Source organism: Gobio gobio (assembly GCF_949357685.1).
Source record: "Gobio gobio genome assembly, chromosome: 19".
In the NCBI taxonomy this organism is placed as follows: Eukaryota; Metazoa; Chordata; class Actinopteri; order Cypriniformes; family Gobionidae; genus Gobio; species Gobio gobio.
Genome location: NC_137112.1, coordinates 47,946,366 through 47,965,831, shown reverse-complemented (window position 1 = coordinate 47,965,831; position 19,466 = coordinate 47,946,366). Strand labels below are relative to the sequence as shown.

The following is a 19,466-nucleotide window of genomic DNA, read 5'->3' as shown; positions in this document are numbered from 1 at the left end:
TCATAAAGTTATTGTAGAACCACTGTAGTGAGATGGACTTTGTAACGACGTCTTTAGTGTCTTTTAAGGGTCTTGAGAGTGTAAAGTGCATTGAGCCAATGGAGGCCTTTCAGAGCCATCAGATTTACACTAAAATATCTTCATTTCTGTTCCGAAGATGAACGGAGGTCTGACGGGTGTCCAACCACATGAGGAGAAGTAATTAATGACAGAATTTTCATTTTTGGGTGAACTAACCCTTTAAGCTTAATAAGCTGGACTTTTGAGTGGATTATGTCACGTGATCTCAGTCAGACATTAACCTCAATCGTGTTGTTTAACAACAGGGCTGAAATATCGATCAAAAGCTGACAGCAATGTCTGTACAACCCCACAGTGTGTCACTGCTGGTAATGTCTGAGCGCTTTCCCTTTACATACCATCTCCAAACGTATATTCTAGATCTGATATGTCTTGTTTTTGTCTATGGTACAGCGGCCCGACTGCTCCAGAACATGGACCCTGGTGTGGAGCCGTGCCAGAACTTCTATCAGTACGCATGCGGAGGCTGGATCGAGCGGCACGTCATTCCTGAAACCAGCACACTCCACAGCGTCTTCAACATCCTGAGAGACGAGCTGGAGATTGTGCTCAAGGGTCTGTGTTATGTCCACTTCACACAACCACGATGAGCATTACGGGTTTGCGTACACTCAAAAAAACGATTTATGATGCTGTTCACTTTATTTAAGCAATTCATCTTGATTTAACACCATTATATTAGGTTTCTGGTTCAAATGTTAAACTGACTTAAAGGGTTAGTTCCCCCAAAAATGAAAATTCTGTCATTAATTCCTCACCCTCATGTGGTTGGACACCCGTCAGACCTCCGTTCATCTTCAGACACAAATGAAGATATTGTAGTGTAAAGCTGATGCTGAGAAAGGCTTCAGATAGGCCTCCATTTGCATTCGGTACATTTACACTCACAAGACCCATAAAAGGCTCTTAAAACGTCGTTACAAAGTCCATCTCACCACAGTGACTCTACAATAATTTTACGATGCGACGACAATATTTTTTATGCGCAAAAAAAAATCTAAATAACACCTTTATCCAACTTGTTCTTGTCTTCCGTGTGTGCCTCCACGACGCATGCGTGAGAATATGACGCAGATCCGGCGTTCGGACACATGACCCAGAAGAGATTTGTTTACAAGCAGAGGAAGACGCGAGTATCTCAGCTGTTGAATTCTACATTGATCGTGCTTTAGGTCTCGGTGTAGTTCTCAAAATGGGGTTTAAGTGAGCATTTCATGGATTCCTGAACGCCGGATCTGCGTCATATTCTCGCGCATGCGTCGTGGAGACACACACGGAAGACAAGAACAAGTTGGATAAAGGTGTTATTTTAATTTTTTTTGCGCACAAAAACTATTGTCGTCGCATCGTAAAATTATTGTAGAGTCACTGTGGTGAGATGGACTTTGTAACAACGTTTTTAGTGCCTTTTATGGGTCTTGTGAGTGTAAATGTACTGAATGCCAATGGAGGCCTATCTGAAGCCTTTCTCAGCATCAGCTTTACACTAAAATATCTTCATTTGTGTCTGAAGATGAACGGAGGTCTGACGGGTGTCCAACCACATGAGGGTGAGGAATTAATGACAGAATTTTCATTTTTGGGTGAACTAACCCTTTAAAACCGTTACTCTTTGACATAACTTGATGTTTTCATTTTGAAATAACATGTTTCAATCAAGTAACCCAAAGAAATAAGACGTTCACTTCCCATCATGCTTTGCAAAGGGGCTGAATTCGGAGAGTAAATGTTTAAATAAAGTGAAATTTGATGCATTTTTAACAAAATGAGAAAATTGAGATACTTTTTAATGCTTAATGTTTTGTTATGTTGGTAATTAAAAGTGTGTGTTATGTTAGTGTTTTTGGAGGTTATCATTGTGGTGAAGTGTAGAGCATGTGCTTGGGCTGAGGACCTAATAACTATTAAAGTTGTTTTAATAATAAAAAATCTACTCTGGGCATGCCATGGATGTAAGAAAACCTTCTTCTGGCTAGCCAATAAAATCTTGTAAAAGGTTTAGTAAATGCACTCAAAAGTTGTTCTTTGAATGAATGTAATTAAATCATGGTAAGGATTTCCATGTGATTAAATGGCTTTCTTTCAGCATTAAGCACTTTTGTTAGGCTAACTTAAATAAATGATTTGTCCAAAACATTGTAAATGAGTTGGGCTGACACTATTAAATTAAGCTGTGCCTAACCATAGTAAATAAGTTGAATCAACCTTAATAAATTAAGTTGACTCAACGTAAGTACATTAAGTTGGAATAACATAATTGGATAATGCTGAAATAAAGCAAGTTAATCATGTGGAAATACTTTCCATGATTTTTTTATGTTCATTCAAAGAGTTATTTTTTTGAGTGTAGATGTATAAGATGTATAAAACTCTTTCATCTTCATTATCTCACAGGAGTTCTGGAGATGGAGAGTAAGGATGACAGAGAGGCCTTCAAGAAAGCCAAAACGCTCTACAGCTCATGCATGAACGAGAGTGAGTACACAACATTAAAACACATGATCCACGTTTACTCTATTATACTGTTATGATTTACCACAAAAAAATAGACTTTCACAAAAAATGACTGAGAAATGCAGAAAGACTGAAATAGTATTTTCTTGTAAAACATGCTCCAATAAACGTCAAAGACTCGAAACATGCATAGTGCAATCCCATAAAGCATTGCAAATGAGTTTCTCAACCTTCTCATTTGTCTGTGTTTGTATATTTTCCAATAAACTTAAAGAATTTATTCTTAATTCAATGCATTGTCTGCTACTTTTTAGCAATGCCATTTGGCCATGGGATTTTAAGCCGTATATATATATATATATATATATATATATATATATATATATATATATATATATATATATATATATATATATATAATTAGCCAATAAAATTATGGTCACACTTTAACTAACTATTAACTATGACTTTTGCCTCAATAAACTCCTAATTACTGCTTATTAATAGTTAGTAAGGTTGTTAAGTTTAGGTATTGTGTAAGATCAAGGTATGTAGAATATGATCACGCAGAATAAGGCATTAATATGTTTTAAGTCCTAATAATCCGCCAAAATCCCAGTAATATACATGCTAATAAGCAAGTTAATATTGAGAATTGGACCCTAACCTAAAGTGTTACCGAAAATTATAATAAGCTAATGTATTTCACAAAAATGACACACACGTGTACCGTCCCACTTCACTTAACATACACATAAAATTGACTAATACTGATTAATAAACAGTATAAAGGCTAATAAAAGCAGTACCAAACTAGTTTTTGTTATACAATAAAGTTAGTAGGTTAATAAGGCACCACAGTCATTTAAAAACACACAAGATAACACAAAGTCAAAATAAAGTGGCATTTTTGGATACCATGGTAAATACACAACACTAACATGAACTGTTAAAGGCACAATATGTAAGATTTTTGGATTAAAATATTCAAAAACCACTAGAACTGTTATATATGTTGTTTACTTGTGTACTCTCATTATCCCAAATATCTCCAAGAATGTTTAAATCCAGAGAAATACGCAATTCAAGTCACTCCTGGATAACAGAAAATGGGCAAAGAGGCGGGACGTGGGCGGAGCTGAGGTGACGACTAACAGACAGCAGACAAACGACAATCCACCTGTCACTCAAAGTGGCCACGCCCTTAATTATGCAGGACTTTAAGGCTTTATATAATGTAAACGAATGAGTTATAAAAAAATTCCCCCCCTCACAGTCGTCATGAAGGGAAAAATTAGCCGTACAGACCAAAAGCGCAGTTTGTCCCAGACTGTAAACATGTGTTCTTCTGCTGTGAAGTTGGCCATTTTAACATGAGCTCAATGAGATTCTGCTCCTTCTGGAGTCTGTCTCTAGTGGCCAGTCCATGAACTGCAGCTTAAGGCCCTTCAGTATCGGCTTCAGGAGAAACTGCGGGAGGAGCCGCTTGCATCATACCCGTGTTACCCTTGATTACCAGTTTTATTTTGTAGAAACCATGAAAATACAAAAAAAGGCTTTAATATACACTCACCTAAAGGATTATTAGGAACACCTGTTCAATTTCTCATGAATGCAATTATCTAATCAACCAATCACATGGCAGTTGCTTCAATGCATTTAGGGGTGTGGCCCTGTTTAAGACAATCTCCTGAACTCCACACTGAATGTCAGAATGGGAAAGAAAGGAGATTTAAGACATTTGTTGTTGGTGCCAGACGGGCCGGTCTGAGTATTTCACAATCTGCTCAGTTACTGGGATTTTCACGCACAACCATTTCTAGGGTTTACAAAGAATGGTGTGAAAAGGGATCAAAGCATCCAGTATGCGGCAGTCCTGTGGGAGAAAATGCCTTGTTGATGCTAGAGGAGAATGGGCCGACTGATTCAAGCTGATAGAAGAGCAACTTTGACTGAAATAACCACTCGTTACAACCGAGGTATGCAGCAAAGCATTTGTGAAGCCACAACACACACAACCTTGAGGCGGATGGGCTACAACAGCAGAAGACCCCACCGGGTACCACTCATCTCCACTACAAATAGGAAAAAGAGGCGACAATTTGCACAAGCTCACCAAAATTGGACAGTTGAAGACTGGAAAAATGATGAGTCTGGATTTCTGTTGAGACATTCAGATGGTTGAGTCAGAATTTGGCGTAAACAGAATGAGAACATGGATCCATCATGCCTTGTTACCACTGTGCAGGCTGGTGGTGGTGGTGTAATGGTGTGGGGGATGTTTTCTTGGCACACTTTAGGCCCCTTAGTGCCAATTGGGCATGGTTTAAATGCCACGGCCTACCTGAGCATTGTTTCTGCCCATGTCCATCCCTTTATGAGCACCATGTCCCCATCCTCTGATGGCTACTTCCAGCAGGATAATGCACCGTCACAAAGCTCCAATCATTTCAAATTGGTTTCTTGAACATGACAATGAGTTCACTGGACTAAAATGGCCCCCACAGTCACCAGATCTCAACCCAATAGAGCATCTTTGGGATGTGGTGGAACGGGAGCTTCGTGCCCTGGATGTGCATCCCACAAATCTCCATCAACTGCAAGATGCTCTCCTATCAATATGGCCAACATTTCTAAAGAATGCTTTCAGCAGCTTGTTGAGTCAATGCCACGTAGAATTAAGGCAGTTCTGAAGGCAAAAGGGGGTCAAACACAGTATTAGTATGTGTTCCTAATAATCCTTTAGGTGAGTGTATCTCGCAATGTAAAGATGTAAACGCAATTGTGAGATAAAAAGTCGCTATTTTAAAATGTTTTATTCTGTGGGGGAAACAAGCTTCCATATGTTTCTAATACAGCATCTATGGGAGTGATTGTAAAAATGACATCTTTCTCTCTTCTGACTGCCGTTATCAATCTCTCTTTATGTTTTTTCCTCTTTTTGAAAGTTGTGAAAACACTATTGTGGAGTTTTGCTATTTGAGCAATTGGGAACACACACTTTTGAATTTTTTTTTGTAATGTAGTCTCTCTACTTCACCGCTATAAAACTTTACCCAACTATGACGACTTCCACTTCTGAGAAACCCGGAAATGTGAAAAGGGTCAATCGCGTTAGTTGTTGTTTCTTTGACCCAGTTGAGAAACACTGCTTTATGGGATGAGTTCAAATGCAGGGCTCGACATTAAGCCTGTTCACACGCTTGTCCTTCAGACAAGTAAATCTGTCATTCACTTGTCCGAGTAAAACATTTGCTTGTCCGGATTTTTTTTGTAAATATAATCTATTCTGAAGCAATATTCTCACCAGTGCTCAATCAGCTTTGACATATTTAAATATGCATATTTGTCATATTTTTACCTTTTTATAAAGGGCATTTTCCCATAATCTTATTAAATATAGGCTATGCTTCAGCTTTCATTTTATATTCTTAAATTGTATCTATAAATTAAATTAGAATAAGACACTGTTGGCTGTTACCAATCAAATTAAATCATTTACACTGAAAAATTACAACTGCATTAAATAATGTTATGAGATTGTTTTAAAAATGTTTGAATATACAAATAAGAAATGTTGGAAAGATGAAACTAAACCACCAGTAGGTGGCAGCAGGTGACTCTTAATGAGTGAATCATTGAGTCGATTCGTTCAAACGGCTGATTCATTCAAGAATGAGGCGGTCGTTATGAATAGTTAATTGAATCTTTGATTCAACCGATTCATTCAAACACTGAATCATTCATTAACACACACTGTTGCTGTGAGGTGTGTTATGGTTCTGCTGTGATCTTTGTTTGGAACTATTTTTGCTGCTGAAATAGAACAAAAACAGTCCATATTGCATCTAAAATGTAAGTGACTAATTGTTTATGGAACTGTCATATGAAATCAGTGTCATTTTCAGTCGTGATGGTATTCAGGAAAACAGCACTCTTGTTAGTGTGATGTTGCTTAACTGTTTCATATGTTATAAATATAAAAACTGCACAATTTTAACCGTGTATGTTAAAGTTTCTTTGTATGAGCTGCGCGAACCTCAACAGCTCAACCTTGTTAGCGTCAGTTAGTTTTATATATTATCCACTATCGATCTCCACTTACACTGATGCAGAATCATTATTGCACTTTGGTGGTTCCCTAGTTATTTTTTGTTTTGACGTTTTACTCTGGATACTTGTCCGTCGGGCAAGTAAAATAATTTTTCACTTGCCCCTTCAAAAAATCCACTTATCCCGGACAAGCGTTAATGTCGAGCCCTGACATGGCTTTGAATGAATCATTGTAATGTTATAGCCGGTTAGTTTCAGGATTATTATAGGAATACCACTACTATAATAAATCTTAACCAGGTTTGTCTCGCTCTCTGCTTCCTCCTGCAGTTCTGATCGAGCAGCGCGACTCTCAGCCTCTTCTCAGGCTCATTGACAGTATTGGCGACTGGCCCGTGGCGTCGGAGGTCTGGAACCGCACATCAGGTACTGGAGATAGCGCAGGCTGTCTCTAATTCCCTCTTGGGCTTATCTGAAGGGGATAAATGCAACGGCTCCAGCAGTGCTGTGATAAGGAGCTCGACTGATGGAAAAGTCCAGTGGTTTCACAGAGCAGCGTCCGTCCTGCTCATCTGTCATGTGTAGTGGGAGGGTGAGAGGATTGGCACACTGGCTCATTATTGACCTTGAGAGAGGGCAGAATAATTAAACGTAATAGAAGAAGATCGCTGGAATAGAATCGACATATGCAGACATAAACCCAAACACACACTCTGGCCTTTGCTGACAGATTTATTATGTGTCTTTAAAGCAATGGACAGGTAATTAATGCAGGTTTTAATGCCATTGGAGACATTTAACCATAACTGGCCTTTGGAAAGCCATCCTGTAATTATGTTTTATTGCATCTACTAGTATCCGTCTGATTGTGCAAATAAAGGGCACTGCGTATTATGGGTGATTTTTTAAAATAGTTTCTTCCTAGAATTGTGAATAAAACAGAAACTGACCAGTGATGATGTGCAATGCACTCATTTAGCATCATTTGTGGTTAATGTCATTGGAACAGCTTTCGCAACCTATTTTTACTTGCATAATGTGACGCATTTCTAGGCGGAACAAGAAAAATATAGGACCTGATTGTATCCATTGGGAATAAACTGGATTGTGAAATGGAGAATGGAGCCACAAATGAGAAAGTGGGCTGAAAAGTCATTTCAGAGTTGGTTTAGGCTAGGGTCCAATTCTCACTATAAACTACAACTTTTGCCTCAATAAACTCCTAATAACTGCTTATTAATAGTTATATACCTATGTTTGGGTATTGGGTCGGATCAAGGGATGTAGAATATGGTCATGCAGAATAAGGCATTTATAAGTACTAATAAACAGCCAATATCCCAGTAATATGCATGCATGCAAGCTACTACTTAACAGTGAGAATTTGACCCTAAATTAAAGTGTTACCATTTTTTTTCTTTGTTCTTTTTTTTCATGCAAGAAACATGTATTTAGAAATATGATTTCATGTTGCAAGATCCCTTAAAATGCTTTTACAAATGCAATTGTTTCCTATTTTGATGTATTTCCTAATGCGTTCACACCAAACGCGAATAGAGTGTCAAAATCGCATCTACCGTGTCTAGTTGGAAGCCTGAACATTTTGAATCCATTCATATAAATCGAGCGTTTGAAGCTAAATAGATGCGCGTTCAAGGCGCTCCAGGAGAAATATGTCATAAAACACCACTCTGCCTCTTTTCATTTTCATTAAAAACGCTCTATTCGTGTTTGGTGTGAACGCAGCATTATGAAAATGAGAGGCGAGGGAGGACATATTGGATTGTTCTTTTTAGACAAAAATGCATTTTACTTGTCAAAGTATTACATTAACAATTCATTTCATTGCATTATCAAAAGACTTATGGTGCTATAAAATTAATATAAAACAACGCAGCGTGACATTTTTTTGAGTTGAACATTTTTAACTTGATATGGCCTCTTAAAATGCAGTGTTTATGTGCGATACTCTGGAAAAGCTTTGAGATGCAGGTCTAGTGCAAATACCTGTACCTGTCAGTGAGAGAAAAAACTATTAAAAAGCAGTGCAGTTGTGAACCAGCCCTATAATATAGAAGTAATGATGCATTGACAAGTGAGTAATTTCTTGATCCAGTTGCCATACTGACGGATTTAGTACTGGCTAGGCATGTGCCAGTATCAAATTTTCATGTTGCGATTAATTGCTGAAGCTTTTATCACGGTATACGGTATTATCACGATATTGAAATAAGTTGCAAAAAAAGTGTTGTCATACTATAAACAGGTTTAATCACTTTCTTGTAACAAAAGAACCAAACAATTAAATACAATAAAGCAATACACAAAAATGTATAAAGTAAACAAATATTTAAAACAGATTAAAGTGCAAAATAATTATAAAGAACAATAGGTATGCTGAAATGTACATTTACCTAAGATTAATACAAGCTTTAGAAGTATTTTTCATTGTCAGTTTGTTAATGAAGGAACTAATGTTAAATACTGGAGCCTTGTAAAGTGTGTGATTGAACAACAGTCAGAACATATTCAAACAATATCTAGGGCATGTAATTTAGTCCAGATTCAAATATAAAATGCTCAAGTTTCAAAATGAATAGCCTTAAGTCTTTAAGTATTAAGTATTAGGTTATGTGATGAGCGGGGAAACGGCTGCGTTTCTGCTGTTCCGTCAGCGCCCTCTGCTGTCGAAGAGTGAATGTGCACTTCAGCGCATCTCATTCCGCCATGTGCTCGGCTCATGCACGGTCTATTTACATCATTGCGTGTTCCTCTTGCTCTATTTACTTCATTGCGCGTTCCTCTTTGACGTGTTGTTCATTTTAAACGGTTGATGGGTAAAGTATTCTTAAAATTCATTCAAAAAATCGGAATAATTCATAATAAATAATTATTCACGGTATCTTGAAGTGCCCACGATAACAATATTGAGCATGTTCATTATTGCGGTATATCGTATTACCATTTACCGGCACATGTCTGGTACTGGCAACAACTGGTTTTGAATGATTCATACGAATCGACTCACAAATCGGACAACACAGATTGTGCTGTATGTTTTCCAGTGCAAACATTACTTGGCCCGCCTGATCGGTGAATAACCGTGACTAGTGTTGGGGAAAATTACTTTGAAAAGAAATGCATTACAATATTGCGTTATTCCCTTAAAAAGTAACTAATTGAGTTACTTAGTTACTTTTTAAGAAAAGTAATGAGTTACGTTACTTTTGCTATACCTTTGCGTTACTATTTCTCAACTTTTATAACAAAAAAGTTCTATTTTTGTGCAAATGTAAAGACCTCTTCATACCAAAATTTAAATAATAAGCCTCTTGCTGAGGTAAAAATGCTAATTCACACATGAACAGTAGAGGGCGCAGCTCTGCTGTGCTGTGCTGCCATAATGGAAGAATAGGACGCAGGAGAAAAAAAGTTTTACCAATAAAAACAAACAATCTAGTAATTTTTGCTCATGGCTTAGCTGAATCATCAAAGGTCAGCAGCAAGACATTGGTCAATAAAGGTAGATTAAATGCATAAAAATATTTGTTTTATTTAACATTTAATTATTGGAGGTTTGCAAAGTACTCTGATTTTTGCATTTGACTGATTTTATTCATTTTGAGGAGTACAGAATCTTTATTGTGCAAGTGAGATAAATAAATGCTCACATTTAGTCCAGAACTACAATAACCATCATGTTACTTGTAATGCGTTACCCCCAACACTGACCGTGACCCGTACACACACACACACACGCACACAAACGCGCGCGCGCTATTTCACTATTTAAGATAGCCCGTCGGCAGGCCGGTGATACGTTTTGATAGCCCGTCTGAAAAACACATAGGACGTTGGGATGTGGGAGCTGGCGTTACAAGTCCGAGTCTGATCACGAATGAACCAATAACAGCTTCTCCAGCCTGTGACCGCGTGCTAAGGTATATAATCAATAGATAGCAAACGATCTGTAACAATGCATTACTAACACATATAAAAAAAACATGTTTTACTTATATCAGTGTGTTGCACCGTTCCTGTCGGATCCAGAAGGCACAGCATTTTTTTAATCTCAATATGTCTGCAAATCCACTCTCGACCTGTGTCTTGTTTATAATCGATTCTGTGGTGAAATGAAGCAAACAAACGCATGTGAGCTGCTCGGTAGCGTGACCCATTTAGCTCCACGAGTTGGTGGGCGGGGCTTGAGGCGGAGCTTCTGCATTCTATGACGTCAGTGGTCGACATATTCTGAGATCTCTCGTTTTCTGGGCCTGGTGTCTATAAAAGCTTTTCTTTGACTAACAAGGACGTTTTCAGCTCTGAAACTTACAGGATATTGTTATATCATGATTCACTTTTATATACCAAAGGCTCAAGGGAAAGTTGATTTCTCAATTCATCACCCCTTTAAAGCATATAGATTGCCTCAAAGCGAACAGACATGGACTAAAAGCCAGCAAACTTTGATCTTACAGAGCAAGCGTGGAGCCTGGAGGACACACTGGCTGTCCTGAATGCTCGTTACAATAAGAAGGCCGTGCTTGAGATGTTTGTGTGGCCTGATGATCGCGACTCCAGCCGCCACATTATCCATGTAAGTTTTTCAACACACTGTGTTTACATTTATGCATGACTAGCAAACATATCATAGTTCTACTATCATGGTTTTGGACATGTATGATCGCACTTCCATGTTTTCTACAGCTGTGTTTGCCAGGACTTTACCGTAAAAAATACGGCAGTAACATTTTAGGTTTTATTGGACAGCACCATATAATTTAAAGGTTTATAATGTAATAATTACAGTTAAAAAACGTTTATTTTACAGTTCAAAATTGTATAATTTAAAGGTTTGTATTGTAATAATTATGTAATGGAACTGCTCCAAGACATATGCTGTTGGGGACACTACATTTTTCAACTAAATATTCAAATAAATCTAAACTAAATTAACCATATAAACTAAATTACTGATCTAATTACTGATCTAAAGCCCACACTGTCACTGTATGATAATTGAAATGAACTAATGATATCACATTTCTCCAGAATGGCTATACGGCCGAATAAAATTATGCTGCATTATTTTCCTGTTTAACACTGTGAAGCTGCTTTGAAACAATCTGCATTGTTAAAAGCGCTATATAAATACAGTTGACTTGACTTGACAAGAGACACAGGTTGAGGATCCAAACGCAGCTTTAATGAAAGGGTAATCCACAATCATAGTCAAAAAACTGGCAAAAGGTCATTCACATTGCAAGCAGTCCAATCAGGCAAACAAGACAGGAGAGACAGGCAAAAGAGTAATCCACGGAACGGTAAGTGATCCAATTTGGAGTAATCCAAAACCAAGAGACACAAAACCAGCGAAAAACTCTCAGAAATGCAGTAATACAACAAACAAGACTTCGCAATGAATGACTGAGATAACCAGGCTTATATAGGGTAAGGTGAACAGGGTAATGAGACACAGGTGGATGTAATCAGGGATGATTAGTCCGGGCAGAGAGTATTATGGGTAATGTAGTCTTTGATGGAATGATTGTCTGGGGTGGCGTGGTAATCACAGAGCACTCACTGGTGATTGTGACAAATGTACATGTACACTATAAAAAAAAAACATATTTTATCAACTGAAATAACATTAAATTACCAACCTATTGAAATACTAATATTTGTAATGTACCTTTGATATATACTGACAGCCACCAATCACAGTGGAGATGAGAGTCACATGATGACTCAAAGCTTTTAGGAGGACAGTACTAATATACTGTATAGAAGGGGCACAGCGTCATTCAAACAAACACTAAACACCATCATAGTAACACACATGACATTTTAAAAAATCCAATAAACATTAATTTAATAACATTAGATGTGACATAAAACCCTAATGTACATAACGGATTAGAAAAAACGAAGAAGAAACAATTATTTCAATGAAAGTACATCAAATGCGAAGTGTCAGGGAATTCTGGGAATGTCAGTTTTCGGTTTTTCACTTTAAATTACACAATGACTTGTTCTTTTTCACTACCAAAAACTGAAAATGTAACGGTATTTTACTGTAAAATTGAATTAAGTGTAAGGTTAGATCTATTACAGTTATTCAGTGTATATAGTACGTAAACTTTCGTTTAACCAATTAACAATTTTTTTACCATAGAATTTTTACATGTACGATGATAGATTTGGTACAGATTTTAGATATGCAGGGCCTAAAACGAACACTCGCCAAGCCCCAAATGCGAGTACAAATCGGCATTGGTGAGTAGCCTATATGAAACGTATCACTCGCTAATTGCTACTTGGCCGGTAACATTTTTATGAATTCAATGCATGAATGTGAACGATGCTCGGGACAGTTGACGGGCCAGCGCTTCATCGTCACGAAAGTTTAAGCCTCAACAAGAGGACACGAAAAGTGTAATTTCGTTACTTTTTACCAGAAACCCACGTCTTAGACAGCGTGCCAATACTAAACTGAGTTCATTTTACATCTTCTTGCACTTTAGTGGACAAATTAACACAAAATGATGTAAGGGTATCCTAGTAAACGTTGTCGGTTATGTCTTGAGTGAACATAAACAGTTAATAAAGTAAGCTCATGCGAGTCAGTATTGGATCCATGCATTCGCTCTTAAAGTGACAGCAGCCTAATATTCCTGCTGTCTGTCTGTCTTTAATGTTAATCAAACAAATGATGAAGACAAATCACTCACTGCTCTTAACTGTATAACATTTGTAACTTTAATAAGAATTCATTAATAAAAATGCCTATTTTAAACAGTGAAGACTATGCAGTGTTATTTTGCATTTGCTTACTTTGTTAAATTTCTGCACCTGAAAACTACTGAAAAGCACTGTTTGTTTTATTTAAATCCTAGTTATATTGTATTTATTTGTCACCGGCCATTGGCAAGTGTGGCAAAAAGTTAGTTTTAGGCCCTGTGTATATAGCCTGACGTCATCATACTCAATTCTAGTCAGAATATGAGTCTGATCTGCTCCGTTGGGCTGTGATTATGGGTAGTGTTTCAACCGAACCAGGAAAGACCTCAATTGGACAGACCTACAACCAATCAGAGCAACGGAGCGACGCATAACATTAGTTGTCACATGTCAACAGAACTCAACTGACCTGTGTTGCCATGTCCACGGGTTGAAGCGACCCCAATTATGTGATATACAGACCCAGGAATGCGAATTTTATCAGGAAGCCCTGCCTAAATAACACATATTTTACCCCCCAAATGCCTTTTTTTCCCGGAGAACCCCCCCTGAAAGCTATTCAGCTTGTTTTTGGCTAGTTTTGAGGAACGTTAGCAATTGGGCGAGTTTTGTTGTAAAAACTTGGCAACCCTGTCTGCACGCACGCTGGAATAAGTAACGGTAGAAGAAAAAGATGAGTGTAAACGATCTTTGCCGGTGTTGTAAAAAATAATTTAAGGATACACAGAGTACTTACCAACACCATCATCATTTCTGAGAGAAATAGTAAAGGTGAACGCATATACGAACAAGTTCTCCGTTTAGGATTAGAACAAATTCAACCCAAGCGGCTTTTGATGACGTGGATGATGACGTTACTGTTTATCATCTGTCCATCATCGTCTAAAGCCCGCCCTGATGATTTCATTGGTCCGAACAGTTTCTGTTCAGGCATAATTACTCCTCTACGGATCAAGTCCAGACCGAACTGCCTGAGTTAAAATGTTGTGGGCGGGGCTAAGTTCGGCTGGCATCCAGGCTACTGTGTATATGTTAATACCATATATTTTTAAGTGCGTGTACAAAAATACCATGTTTAACATGGTACTACCACAGTCTTTTGGACATGGTGGCATGTACCTATATGCAATACCATGATTTTGAACATATTTAAAGAGTAGTATATAATACGGTAAGCATCCAGCATCACGGTGTACGTATTGGCATTGATATAAGATGCCCTCGGAGTTGTTTGTATGTTTTAGTGGCATCACCTTTGAAAGCACACTTTGGCTAATTGCAATTTATTTTACATAATACACCCTGATTAAAATGCCATTTGGAGCACGAGTGTGATTTTATGCTGGTTTAATTATGAACAGAGCACTATTTGGTGATCTCATGCACTCCGCACCCAGCGATGCAGATAGCGAAAGGAAGATTGTTTTTCATAACAAACGATTTGATTATTAAACTACATCTTTCTGATTGCACAGGTGGACCAGCCAGCACTAGGAATGCCTTCAAGAGAGTATTACCTCAGTGATGGGAATTATAAGAAGGTACGTTGAGGCATTCTCTCCCTTAATGCTTCTGTTATAATTACATGAATCAGTCGTATATATCCAGGTGCGCGAGTCCTACCTGGAGTTCATGGTTTCCGTGGCGAGGATCGCGCGAGAAGACAGGAACTTGACCCAAGACGAAGAGCGCGTGTGGGAGGACATGACTCAAGTGTTGGAGCTGGAGACAGACATCGCTAACGTGAGTTTAACTGACGTTAGACCAAAACAATCAAAAACATAACATGCTTAAAGTTGGCCAGAACTGAGATTTCTACCCCGTGCTTCAACAGGCTACCTCGCCTGCAGAAGAACGCAATGACATCACCGTGCTTTACAACAAAATGACTCTGCAAGAAGTGCAGCAGGCTTTCAACCTCAATGTAAGTGCAGAAAAGCATGGGTTTTTAACTGCGGGGGGAATTTTTTACTTTTACACTGGGTCCCCCTCACCTCAGTAAATACAGTAAAAACATAACTGTTTTCTATTTGAATTTATTTAGGACCCTATTGTAATTGCTCAGTCTATTCTTCTTCTTCTCTGAAATTATTTTTTTCATTTTTGAGGGTCTAAACATGCTCGAAAACTCATGAAAACTTAGGCGTCAGAAGTGCTGAAAATGTACATTGATATGGGTTTCAGAATTAGGTGTGGCAAAATGGCTCCATAGCGTCACCTACAAATTTTCAATTAAGTGCCGTTCGCATTACGTTTCACGTACAAGTATGAAATTTGGTAGACACATGTAACAGCCCAATACCTACAAAAAAGTCCCTGGCCGCAAAATCCGAAAACCAACAGGAAGTGAGATATTTCGAATTTTATCTCCAAAATTGTTGCCGTTTTTGCCATTTCCAAGCATCATACTTTAACAAACTCCTCCTACAGTTTTAATCGGATCATCATCAAATTTGGTAGACGTAATCTAAAGGCCTTTTTGATGTTAAATTGCGAAGATCTTGAGTTTTCGCTGAAGGGCGTGTCCGTGGCGGCCTGACAAATTCTAATGTTTTGCCATAAAACAGGAAGTTGTTGTAACTCAGGCATACAATGTCCAATCTGCCTTAAACTTCACATGTTTGATAATTGTCCTGATCTGAAGACATCTACACGGAAATATTCAGCTAGTCATAGCGCCACTTGCTGGCAACAGGAAATGTGGCACATTGAAGTGCTATATTTCTCCTATATTTACGAGCTTAAATGCATGTCTATTTACTGTTTTCCTGAGGCCACAAGGTGGCGGTGGCCCCGGGGTGCGAGGGCCCTTTCATCGCTGCTTGCAGCTTTAATTTGAAATGTAATTTATTCCTGTGATCAAAGCTGAATTTTCAGCATCATTACTCCAGTCTTCTAGCCTGACAAGCCAAACCTACATCAATATGTTGGGTCTGGGAACACACCATTGGCAGGGCTCAATCTGAAGGGCGGGATAAACGGTTGTCTTTCAAATTCCCTCTACACAAATGTCAATCTTTGGAGCACAAATGAAGATCTTTTTGATGAAATCTGAGAGCGTTCTTTCCCTCCGCTGACAGCAACGCAACTGACACTTTCAAGCCCCAGAACACTTGTAAAGACATCATTAAAGTAATCCATGTGACTCCAGTGGTTTAAACTAAATTTTATGAGGTGGTACAAGTGCTTTGTTTGTGCAAAAAAAAACACAATTTACCACTTCATAAAATTGAGGTTAAACCCCTGGAGTCACATGGATTACTTTAATGATGTCTTACGGGTTTGGAACGACATGAGGGTCAGTTAATAATGACAGAATTTTCATTTTTGGGTGAACTAACCCTTAAATGTAAGCATTTAGAAACTATAAACTATTATAGTTTTTTATTATTATCGTTTATTGTTTTTGCAGTTTCCCACAAACCCCTGATCCAGGAACACATCTCCAAATGATGCTCACTGATTGTTGATATAAGACTGTGTTTTTCTCAATAGAGTACACATGCTTCTCTTGTTTCTCTTTATGAAATGTCAGGGCTTTAATTGGACGCGCTACATCCAGGGTATCATGTCCAGTGTGTCAATTCCGGTGCAACCAGAAGAGCCCATTGTTGTGTACTGCTCACCTTACCTGGAGAAGCTGCGGGATGTTCTTTCCAAGCACAGTCCCAGGTGATGTTCTTAGCAGGGTATCTGCAGGTTTCACCAAGTCAAATTTAAGACTTTTTGAGACATTTTTAAGACCATTATGAATTAAATTTAAGACCTATAAAAGAAAATGCGGTCACAAAATTACTTGCAAAGTAAATTAATTTATTCAAATTGAACAAATCGATAAACTCGCATTTCCTCATAGCTCAATCCCACCAGGATTTCGTGACTTTTTTTGGGCAATTTTTTAGATCAAAATGACTGAATTTGTGGTGGTAATTTCCAGAAATTTGCATTTGCATTGTTTTCATAACCATATTATGTATTATGTTAGATGCACAATAGTCACACATGACAATAGAACAAACAAAATACATAAATCTTGTTTATTTTGGTTTAGGAATAATGCAGGATCTCAAAAAAATGCATGTTGATTTTTCATTATATTTAGTGATCGCAGAAACATGAAAAACTGTAGAATAAAATCCGTTTTATGTGTCTGTGGTACAATCCGAAAGAGACTCCAATAACACCAAAGCGGATTGGCTGCAATATAAGCTGTCTCATTTGTAGTCGTAATACAATGAACTATATTTGGACTAGCGAAAGAAAGAATAAAAAAAACATTCTAAGGTGCTGCAGGATTTCAATGACCATTAGAAGTAGCGTTACATGGACGTAGGACAATTAAAACGGGTTTAAAATTATTTAAGACCTAAAACAGAATACTTAATCGAAAATGGGTGCATCGTGAGTGAAGATTTGGGAAAAAAAACGAGATGTCCATGTCCATTGGGATAAAATGGACTAGGCCTATTGTTAACATTAACGGAAAATCGAGTGACCAGGGGCCTCATTTATAAAACTTTGCGTAGGATTTGCGTCAGAAGTGGCGTACGGATGAAACATAGGACGTGCGTACGCACAGAAATATTCAGATTTATAAAACCGTGCGCACGCACATCCTACGCAGTTTTCCCTTAATAAATCACAATCAATTCTAAATGTAGCGCAGCTTTTGCGGCTTCATGTCACGCACATAGTTGCCCATAAATAGTCCACGAAATGCCCACAAGTTAATATTCATCGATTGCGAAATCATGGCAAACACAGAGAGGAAATAAACATAAAAAAAACGTAACCGCACTCAATGTGAAGTAGAAGTTATCGTTGGCGAGGTGGAAAAGATGAGAAAAATTTTGTTTTGGAGGGCACAGTGTGGGCATTACTAATGCCAAAAAGGCACTCGAGTGGGAAAAGGTTGCAGACGCTGTAAATGCTGTAGCCTCACAACCTCGGACCATGGCCGAAATAAAAAAGAAATGGTCGGACATCAAAGTCGAGGCAAAAAAGCGTCTAGCTTTCCATCGCCAGAGTGTGTCCTCGTTTGCCAGCAAGTCTTCTCGCTGTCTGAAGATGCGTTCACTCCGAATCCTTCCATTCGCCACATCTTCTAGAGCGTAAGATCAGCCATTGTGCGTCATTACACGTTGTGATGGGGCATTTTATTTCCATCCATTTAATTGCATCTGACAAGCTACAGATGTCGGTTATAATCTACGTGGAAATGGGAAATAGGCTAGTTCAGTGCAAATGTAATTTCCTGCAGTTTTCTGAATGGTTGAGACATACGTCATACGTTTTTTTATCAAAAATAAAACTAAAGGCATATGCATCAATACCATGACTCCGTAGCTGATGAAGACATTTTTACTATGAAAACAACTTTCCCCAATGGACAATTAATACATCTATCTATCTATCTATCTATCTATCTATCTATCTATCTATCTATCTATCTATCTATCTATCTATCTATCTATCTATCTATCTATCTATCTATCTATCTATCTATCTATCTATCTATCTATCTATCTATCTATCTATCTATCTATCTATCTATCTATCTATCTATCTATCTATCTATCTATCTATCTATCTATCTATCTATCTATCTATCTATCTATCTATCTATCTATCTATCTATCTATCTATCTATCTATCTATCTATCTATCTATCTATCTATCTCCCTAATTATCTATCTCTCTGTCTATCTAATTGAATCTATATCTGCTCCGCCAGACGAGAATATCAGTTTTGTACATTATTTCGTTCTGTTTACCATATTATTTATGAGGATGAATTGCATAACATGGCAATATTATTGCAGAACATATTTCACTTTTCTTTTTGCAAATATGTGTTAATTTGCATTTATGTTGTAATTTTCGTTTGATTTTGTTTGTTTTACACTGCAGATCGATCAAACAGGTGTTCGTGTAGGTTGTTAATTGTAAGACCTGCTTAGTGAAGTCTTCATGTTATTTATGAGAGGCAGTTTTGCCATTTCTTTTACACACCGCTCTACAGTTTCACACACTTTCACGTGTTTCTTCATCTGCCGACGGTGTCGCCATTTCTCATTTCACCTGTTTTTGTGCGTACGCCTGGGTCAGAGCTTGCGTGAAGGACCGCACATTTTCCC

At 37.9% G+C, this 19,466-nt stretch overlaps 1 protein-coding gene across 1 annotated transcript in view; it reads left to right on the top strand.

Annotated features, from left to right (window-relative positions):
- The window catches only part of mmel1 (membrane metallo-endopeptidase-like 1), a 61,528-nt gene that overhangs the window by 4,620 nt on the left and 37,442 nt on the right, over nucleotides 1-19,466 (top strand). Inside the window, exons 4-12 of the mRNA XM_079844313.1 lie at nucleotides 327-389; nucleotides 475-636; nucleotides 2,476-2,556; nucleotides 6,919-7,014; nucleotides 11,067-11,185; nucleotides 14,805-14,870; nucleotides 14,938-15,072; nucleotides 15,164-15,253; nucleotides 16,865-17,001. Coding sequence (XP_079700439.1) covers nucleotides 327-389; nucleotides 475-636; nucleotides 2,476-2,556; nucleotides 6,919-7,014; nucleotides 11,067-11,185; nucleotides 14,805-14,870; nucleotides 14,938-15,072; nucleotides 15,164-15,253; nucleotides 16,865-17,001 — 949 coding nt within the window. The remainder of the gene's footprint in view (nucleotides 1-326; nucleotides 390-474; nucleotides 637-2,475; nucleotides 2,557-6,918; nucleotides 7,015-11,066; nucleotides 11,186-14,804; nucleotides 14,871-14,937; nucleotides 15,073-15,163; nucleotides 15,254-16,864; nucleotides 17,002-19,466) is intronic.